This window comes from Anticarsia gemmatalis, chromosome 3, assembly GCF_050436995.1.
Source record: "Anticarsia gemmatalis isolate Benzon Research Colony breed Stoneville strain chromosome 3, ilAntGemm2 primary, whole genome shotgun sequence".
Lineage (NCBI taxonomy): Eukaryota > Metazoa > Arthropoda > Insecta > Lepidoptera > Erebidae > Anticarsia > Anticarsia gemmatalis.
In genome coordinates this window covers 7859975-7868471 of record NC_134747.1, presented here as the reverse complement: position 1 = coordinate 7868471, position 8497 = coordinate 7859975, and the positions used below count along the sequence as shown (strand labels likewise).

General features: G+C 35.9%; 3 protein-coding genes across 4 annotated transcripts; 1 reads left to right on the top strand and 2 right to left on the bottom strand.

Annotated features, from left to right (window-relative positions):
* Positions 1-428: 428 nt before the first annotated feature.
* Osi21 (Osiris 21) lies at positions 429-1952 on the bottom strand. 2 transcript variants are annotated; one of them, XM_076136222.1, is made up of 4 exons: positions 1599-1952; positions 1318-1510; positions 1025-1244; positions 429-857 (listed from the first exon to the last, which is right to left on the bottom strand). In XM_076136222.1, exons 1-4 carry the CDS (start codon positions 1869-1871, stop codon positions 851-853), a joined length of 693 nt encoding a protein of 230 aa, XP_075992337.1. In that variant the 5' UTR covers positions 1872-1952; the 3' UTR covers positions 429-850. The 2 variants fall into 2 exon arrangements, with proteins under 2 accessions (XP_075992337.1, XP_075992336.1); XM_076136221.1 differs by having other exon boundaries at positions 429-843.
* A 2121-nt stretch (positions 1953-4073) lies between these two features.
* Positions 4074-5754, top strand: LOC142987446 (putative RNA methyltransferase CG11342). Its single transcript, XM_076136219.1, has one exon. It carries the CDS (start codon positions 4942-4944, stop codon positions 5680-5682), a length of 741 nt encoding a protein of 246 aa, XP_075992334.1. The 5' UTR covers positions 4074-4941; the 3' UTR covers positions 5683-5754.
* Positions 5755-5868: 114 nt separating this feature from the next.
* Positions 5869-8413, bottom strand: LOC142987447 (uncharacterized). The gene is made up of 4 exons (XM_076136220.1): positions 8261-8413; positions 8065-8156; positions 7785-7881; positions 5869-6102 (listed from the first exon to the last, which is right to left on the bottom strand). The coding sequence occupies exons 1-4, from the start codon at positions 8279-8281 to the stop codon at positions 5998-6000; spliced, it is 315 nt and encodes a 104-aa protein (XP_075992335.1). The 5' UTR covers positions 8282-8413; the 3' UTR covers positions 5869-5997.
* Between the last annotated feature and the right edge of the window lie 84 nt (positions 8414-8497).

Here is an 8497-nt window from a genome sequence, read left to right as displayed (position 1 = left end):
AAGAAAGCGGGCTGTTTGCAATAATTAAAACACCATCTACATATAAAAACCTGATACACATATTAATTTGTGCAAACCAAATGAAAATCTCTAATACTCGCTTGAATGCTTACTATTCAACCAATATATGTATATATATATTCAAGATTAATATCCGTCGATGATACATTTTCAAGCTGAATGCTTTACTCATCATCTCGTCTCATTTATGTATATTTTATCCAGCCATGCACATAAAAGACTTAATGTCAGTAGTTTTTAAATCTGCAGTATTAGAAATAGGTACGATTGATGCATGTGCGTATATGTACAGATGACGAATTATATTTTTTACGATATCATTTTTGACATTATCGTCTCATCTTACCCAAATGAAACAGAGAGTTAAGGATGTAATAAGTGAAGTAACAACGTTAAATGAAACTAGATTGAGTGTAACATTTTTTATTTTTACCTCTTACATCACTTTAATAAATTAATTTACATTTAAATATAAACTTGTAGTCACAAATAAATAAATTACATTATATAATTTACTGACATAGATTTGAGAACTCAAAATGGACAACCGTTATGTCTAAGAAGGATGTCCGAGAAACGGACGGTACTTTGGTTTGAGGTTATTTGTGTATGTTGGCGCGGTGGCATGTCAGGGCGATGACGAGCGAGGCGGGCGCCGGGGAGCCGAGGCCGGCGGCCGGGCTGGTGGCCCTGCTGGCGGCCGTCTGACGGCAGCAGCAGCGTCTTCTGCGGCCGCGCTAAACGCTCGCCGTCGTATGCTCGCCATAGAAGTACGGATCCACCACACCTGCTTTCGCTGGCCTCACCACATATAGATTCCGCCTTCGAATTAAAGACTAGAATTAAAATAATTTTGATTAAAAAGTGTTAGCGAAAGCCACAAAACTTAAAAATAATTATCTGGAGATTATATCATCATTATTGCAGCATTGTTTAAGTGTTTAAAGCTATAAAAGCCATTCAACTGTATTTAAAAACAAAAACTGAAATGAAATTCACTCACCTATGGTGTCCGTCTGCATGCACTTGGAAGGTAGTCTCAGCGGGAGCTCCGTCGTGACTGAACAATTTCTTCAAGGCGATGATTCCAGCAATGGTCAAGGCAACCTTGCTGGCGATCAAGGCCTTACCAGCGATCGCTGCTAGAGTCTTCAATGCCATTCCTCCCACAATAGTCACAGTTGTGAAAATACCGAGTAAAAGGTAAGGCAAAACCTTTTTACCTAAAAAAACAAATTTGAAGATTTGTACAAATATATTTTTATAATAGTGACAAACTATACGACATGCACTTACCTCTACCACGGCCTTCCGATGCCAAATCCATTGAAATTGTATGAGTATTCAACAGCTGCTCGAACTTGGTGCGTAGCATGGTATCGAGCTTGTCTTCTGTGGACATTCCAGGGAAGAAGCGCGGCTCCGCAACCGCCGAGGGTGCGTCAGCTTGCTTCACCAGCGTCAGCCCGTCAGCGAGCTGAACGCTCTCCTGTACAACACAAGCAAAGGTCAGTTTACACTGTACGAATCACTAACAATTGACGATTTACAATACACCAATCACTTGTATTCATCACCTGTTCCACTGCTCTAGTGAGTGCTACTAGAGCTTTTCCCTTCAAACACATTGACATGTGTTTCTGCGCACTGCAATCATCGTAAAGTTTCTGTAAAACCGAAAGCTCGGCTGTCCACCACCATGAACTGTCTTCGGCTCTACCACTGTCAATTTCGTTTTGGGCAGAATCGTCGACCTCCATCCTGCGGGATCTTCGAGGTCCATGCACGTGACCTGTCGCCACTACCACACAGATAACAGATACGACGTATATCCGGAATGCGGTGCACATTTTCGTTTTTGTCACACACAGCACTAAAACTAAATATGAACGTGTATGAGGGTGGTCCAGCAGCGACTGACGGGCGGTGGTGCGGGTGAGAGCTTATAACCGTGCGCCACTTCGCCGTCGAGCACCACCAAACATCCGCTATTCCGCACTAATTCTCCGCACGCGCACTTATGTAACTGAACTTGAAAATGATCGAGAACCATTTTCCAAGCCAATTTCTCCGATAAAATGCACGGCAAAAAGCGAGACACATATCTGTTACCAATTGCACCGAGTGTTGTATCTAGTACTCGCTCCGTCCACACGTTCAGGTGGGTGAAAAAGTGTAATTACGAACACTTGCGTGAGCTATGAGGACCATTCAGTCCCACATTTCATTCGCAAGAGACCGTTTTCAGTTGATTAGCTGCCGTTGAATCCAACATTGTAGAAATTAGTTCAGTCTTTATGGTCGCACGCGCAGGGTTTCGGTTGCCTTGCACCTTCTTTGCCGGAACTGTAGCGAGCATGGATTGTGTCGCCGAGGATGTAAATTGTAACTAACGTTCGACTCACTACATATAATCGTATAAGGAACAACGACTATGTACGATGTATAGGAAAGTAAAAGCGTTATCGAACCGTGTCGTGCTAATTGTGATTTATTGTATAAGCTGTAATAATATTATATAAAGAAAATCCTTATAATTAAAAAAATGTTACCGCGGCACACGAATATATTGCACTTATCCAACGTGGTCAACTCACCTCCTTAATTCTAAGGCGCAACCCTTGCCCTGCATTAGTGTAGTATTGAGTTAAAACTACTGTTAATTTACTGTTTATATACACGCGATTTTTGATGTTCGCCGTCTCATGAATCATAATATTTATGTGGTTTGGGCAAATTGTGTTGTTACCTAAAGGGTACGATAAAAGCACTGAAGGCACAGGTTGTTTTTGTCATATCTGCCCGGCCGGGGAGCTGACGGCGGCGATACAAGCTAGCTGAAGCGCATAGGTAGATAAGTCTTTTAATTCGGCCCTCCATTTTCTGTCTTCATTGCTAAACAACTCTAAACGCGCTTTCCACCGACTATACCACGCGCGCACAGACTATCACCAACTGTACTTATCATCATTTTATTATCATCACAAGCATACTAACATAGTTTTCCGCCTTGGCCTTGCGCGATCTTAGTCCGCACTGGTCGAGCATTCGTTCATACAATCCAGAGCACAATTGGATATGAAATCAAAGATGGAATCAAAAAAAGAAATTGGGTGCATGGCATGTGCATTGGAATAAGTTGACGTACATTTTTCCTAACACTACGCTAAATTAACCATCGTCATTCGAACTTGCACTGAAATCGATCGTATTAATTAACTGAACGTGCTTTCCGTACCTACTATCAGTATCCCGTATCGTCGTATTATCTAAAAAATGAGCATGAACAGGCCTAAATCGTCATTGGATTTAATGCTAATACTAGATTGTTTGACGTGGTGTTCGCTAAATTACAACAACTGCGCCTTTTCGTAGAAACGAATAAGTATTTCTTATCAGTGGTTCTGTGGTATGTTCTGTGTCGTTTGGGTTTATTGCTATTTTACCACGTTCATATAGAAAAGATAAATATTTAGATCAGGTACGATATCTCCTAATTTAGGAATAATCTATATGAGACCAAAAACTGACTTTGATCTACAAAGCAAGGTAGTTTTTAATAAAGATCGAATAATCTCTACTAACAAATGTATTAATTACTGTGTGAGGTGTAATATATCTGCTAAGTATAAATTATAAATCGTTATTGTACATGCTTCAAGTGTAAAAATGACTGGTGGTAAAATATGAGCGTATTTTTCTACCAGTTGGAAAAATTATCCTGTATTTAGTTACCACATTTACAAATAAAATACAATGAACATAACATAGAATTGAAATAGGTTAATATTTATTGACCAGTATTTCCTATATAATTAATAATAGGAAAAAGAAAGTCCAAGCGTGTCTGCACGCATTTGTATTGAACACGAACGTGCCAAATACGTTTATACCTAATGGGAACTAGTTTACTTTTATACAAAATTTAATCATTCGTGTAGTTGGTGCCAGTACAGTTTCCGTCACTTCCGATTTTTATAACAAGCGTTTGCGTTATAGAGTATTAATATGTGATTGGCGACTTTTTGTGAAGAACGGTGGGAGTTATTTCCTTGCCTGCACTACCAGGTCTTTAAGCGTTCTTCTCTTTTTAACGCGGTTAAAGAATATTATTCTATGTTTCTACAGACACATCTCCAGCTTACTTAAAACGTAAGTGCCTAAAATACTCATGATAAGGGCCTACCATAATTTAACAAAACGAAACTTCGCGCAGAATTTCTGTAAATTTTTAGTGATTTCATTTTTTTCTAAGCTTTGTTTGATTGGAATCTTCTAAACCTACGATAATTCGCGAAAGTGCGAAACCAAAAATCTATTCATTCATGTGATGATTATCGAACATCGAAATTGTAACGAAACTTCTGTTTTCCCATACATTAGGGCTACAAGTTTTTTTTTCTTCAACTTACCACGGACTTTAACCTTTAATAATGCTTTTGGATATGTGATTCCCAATCGGCGAGTAAAATGTGACTGTACGTTCTACGCAGTGGTTAATTGGCGTGGTCACCTTGCCGCGTGTGATGGGTTCGAAGCCTACCCAGGTCAAATATGCACTTTTTGTTTGAGGAGCACGAATATCTGTCTTAAACTTGGATTTCATTTACTTACCTAAATAAGCATACTTTATTCCAGAGTATAGTAAAAATCCTTCCGTTCCCGTGCGTAATCCTGTACGCTCTTAAGAAATTGCGAGAGATCGTGTGTGTAAAGGCAGTCATTATCACGCCTCCGAAATTATGCTTATTTATAATCTGTTAAGTCTGTCAACAATGTCAATATGACATTGATGACATTAACATCAAAATGACAACACAACTTCATATTGACGTCGAAATATGTCAATAGAAGAGAAAGTTACAATAAAAATATAACCTCTCTTACATGAATTTAAGTTAAGTTTTCATATATTTCAAAATGGAAGACGACCGGGAAACACATTCAAACGATCTCAATTTCTACGGAAGTGATCCAGGTGCTGTAAAACATGGCAATTTTATTAATTACTACTCGTTCCATGATGTGAAAGAAAGGTTGAACAATCTTCACCCACAGATGTTTCCTACACCTGTAAATAATAAGCTGGTTTGTCTAGACGTTGGCTGCAATACAGGACATCTCACTAACGCCGTTTATGATTATCTGAAATCTAGTTATACAAACTGTGAAATACACATACTAGGTGTAGATATTGACTCTACGCTTATAGAAAGAGCTAAAGAGTCAAACCAAAACCCCAATATAACATTTCATACATGTAATATTATGGACAATGATGATCGATCATTAATCCAACAATTTATGGACAAATTTGAAACACAATCATTTGATATTACATTTTGTTTTTCTGTCACAATGTGGATTCATCTAAACAACGGTGATGAGGGATTGCTTGACTTTTTAAAGTATATCAGAGCAATATCTAGGACAATTATTATTGAGCCACAGCCATGGAAATGTTATAGAAATGCACAAAGAAGAATAAAAAAGTCTGGCCATTCTTTTGATCTGTATAGATCGTTGAAATTAAAAAGCAACATAGTTGATGTGATAGAAAATACTTTATCAGCAGACTCACACTGTAAAATATATGAATCTCCAAGCTCTTCTTGGGATAGGAAAATACAAAGTTTTCAGCTTGCACAACCATCTGTATAGATTAATAAAAGATTTAAATTAAATTGTTAATATAAACAAACTTTTTACAATTACAAAATTTTCTACTGACTTTTTGATAAATATAAGTATAATGTTTAAAATTGAACATTCCTATGGTTACCATTTCCAATACATATAAATGAGTATAACCCAGTAGTTCTGCTAATCAATAAGATAAAAACTGTAAACAATTTTATAATAACATTTTCTTTATTTTATTCTCATAACTTCTGAATTACTGTACATATTACAAAACTATATCTGCACAAATATAAAACACTCTTTGAAATAAAACATATTGTATGATTTATAAACCTATGTAGTTACTTCTTCTGTGCTTGATTCAAACTCTAATTTGACATCTCCACTTAGATCTGTGTCCATTTCTGTTTCTTGAGCATTTAGCATATTCAAAGTCACCTGGAAAAAGAAAAAAAGAATGAACTTATTTTTGCACACGTTAAATAGAATTAAAACTTAATTGAAAACAGTATCTGAACAAACTAACACCACCTTACACTTTTACTACACCAATATTAATTTTTATCTATTGCAATTTGATGTGTGGACTGACATAAAAGACTGGACAGATTCTCAGGGAGCAACAGATTCTTAGTATTAAGAACTATTGTATTGTGAAGCAATAATAGGATTGTCTATATTATAGGTGTTTATTTTTAGTATCTGCTTTTTTGTAATAAACTTCACCACTATTCTGCTGGCGCAATAAGGAGAGATTTTTCAGGAGTTTTTTCTAAATAGCAAACACCTTGCAAAACTACATAGATAACATCATAAGCAACAACTTATGTTCTTTGACTTTCATATGTCTTTGATTTTATTATGATACAGAAATATATATAAATTTAAATCCCCAAAGTTATGGCTTATGAGTTATCTAGAACTATGAGATTTTTGGTGTTTTAAACCCCTTCATAGCAAAATGTACAACAAGCAAAATGAGCACGGCACTTAAAATGTACAAATCGCATAATGTGCAAATAGCAAAAAGAGCAAATCGCATAATGTACAATACGCATAATGTGCAATACTTAAAATGAACACTATACGCAAAACGAGCAAAAAGCAAAATGTACATAATACTGTTAGGGCATGTTACAAGACCGACTCGTGGAGATTTTTTTCTTTGATCGTTATTATCCTAAAATCAGCGGGTTTGTTCTATATACATACATCATTTAATCAGTATCAATTTGTATTTATTATTGTTACTTAAGTGTGCGTGCACGAGCGCTCACTCACACTACAGAAAAGCAAAATATAAGTAGTCCAAAAAAAATTTTTTTTTGCCGATTGGTGATCAGATACATGGGCAGTATCACCTCCCAAAATATCACCAGCTATTATGAGAAGACCCTATATACAAGACTTGCATTTTAGTTTGTTTTCTTTTAAGTTTAAATAAATAATATAATTTCAACACAATTAGTTGTTGCGCAAGTCCTCATTGCTTTGTTATTTGGTGATGATTCAAGGATTTCATACCACGCCTCATTAAGTTTTCCCTTTATTAATATATAAATAAGCTTATATTGAATTTTAAGTATTACAATGCTATATGAATCCAACAAACCCCAAACTAAGAAACGGCAGTAAGTGGTTAGTGTGAACGAAGGCGACTATGTACATTTTGCTTTTTGCTCGTTTTGCGTATAGTGTTCATTTTAAGTATTGCACATTATGCGTATTGTACATTATGCGATTTGCTCTTTTTGCTATTTGCACATTATGCGATTTGTACATTTTAAGTGCCGTGCTCATTTTGCTTGTTGTACATTTTGCTATGAAGGGTTTTAAACTTAACTCTGTATATCACAAGTCAACTTTTACAAGGTACCTAGAATCAGTAGGTAACAAATTGGTATTATATTTCCATACCATCAAGAAAGTTGTAGTTTAGACCTCATTACAATCATTGCATCAAAAACTCTTTAAGTATTGAATGAATCAAATAATGGTTTATCATAATATTGTGTGTTGCAAATGACAATTAAGACTGCATCAATGTCGAAAAAATCATCTTAAATGCATAGTAAATTTGCCACCTGTAGTAAAAATAATATAAGAGGTATGTATGTAACCTGTTGTGATAAAGGTGCAGCATGTATGCTATGCTGAGCGCCACCTACAGTCCTTTCTTCAGGTGATTTCTTCTTCACTGGTGTCTTTGGCTGCTGGCTGAAAACATTTAGACCAAATATAAACAAAAGAGTAAAGTACTAACTTATCTGTTGAAAAGGTTTTTAACTGATGATCTAAGTTGTTTTAAGAGTATAACTTGTTACAAGGTATAGCCCCTATGATAGGGATAAATGCATAAATCAAAATTAGGTTGAATTGCATGTTATGGTTATTGATTACCTGGGTGTCGATTCTGCTATCGGATGTAGTAACATTGTCATTTCTGCTAATTTATTGAAAGCAGCTCCAGCCTCAGTGAATATTTCTCCGACCTGAAATAGTTGCAATTTCTTTATGAACACTTAGTTACATGCACGTATTGGATCGTTATTAAACATGGATCAGACATATTTGCTTAAAATAATGAAATTCTTACTTTTGCTGCAGAATTATTCATTTTTTCAGCAATCTTGGTAAAACACGAATTTATTTACCAACAACCAAAAACAAGTTTGAAATTTGACAGATATTCGTAGAGCCGTTCTCTTTTATGTTCATAGACAAATCTTGATTATATCAATTGTATGCCGATTAGTCGATTACTGAAGTCGTTTTTTTTTTCTTCGGCAAGAATGTTGGATTATTTATAGAGTGGCAGCATAGCACAACAGAT

Bases quoted from the DNA above. Each gene is read 5' to 3' on its own strand.
- LOC142987446 (XM_076136219.1), top strand. From the start codon at position 4,942: ATGGAAGACGACCGGGAAACACATTCAAACGATCTCAATTTCTACGGA.
- Osi21 (XM_076136221.1), bottom strand. From the start codon at position 1,871: ATGTGCACCGCATTCCGGATATACGTCGTATCTGTTATCTGTGTGGTA. The intron at 1,511-1,598 runs GTGATGAATACA...TGTGTTGTACAG, and splicing joins TCACTAGAGCAGTGGAACAG to GAGAGCGTTCAGCTCGCTGA. The intron at 1,245-1,317 runs GTAAGTGCATGT...TTGTTTTTTTAG, and splicing joins ATCGGAAGGCCGTGGTAGAG to GTAAAAAGGTTTTGCCTTAC.
- LOC142987447 (XM_076136220.1), bottom strand. From the start codon at position 8,281: ATGAATAATTCTGCAGCAAAA. The intron at 8,157-8,260 runs GTAAGAATTTCA...CAACTATTTCAG, and splicing joins TGAATAATTCTGCAGCAAAA to GTCGGAGAAATATTCACTGA. The intron at 6,103-7,784 runs GTTACATACATA...TTCTTTTTCCAG, and splicing joins CTGCACCTTTATCACAACAG to GTGACTTTGAATATGCTAAA.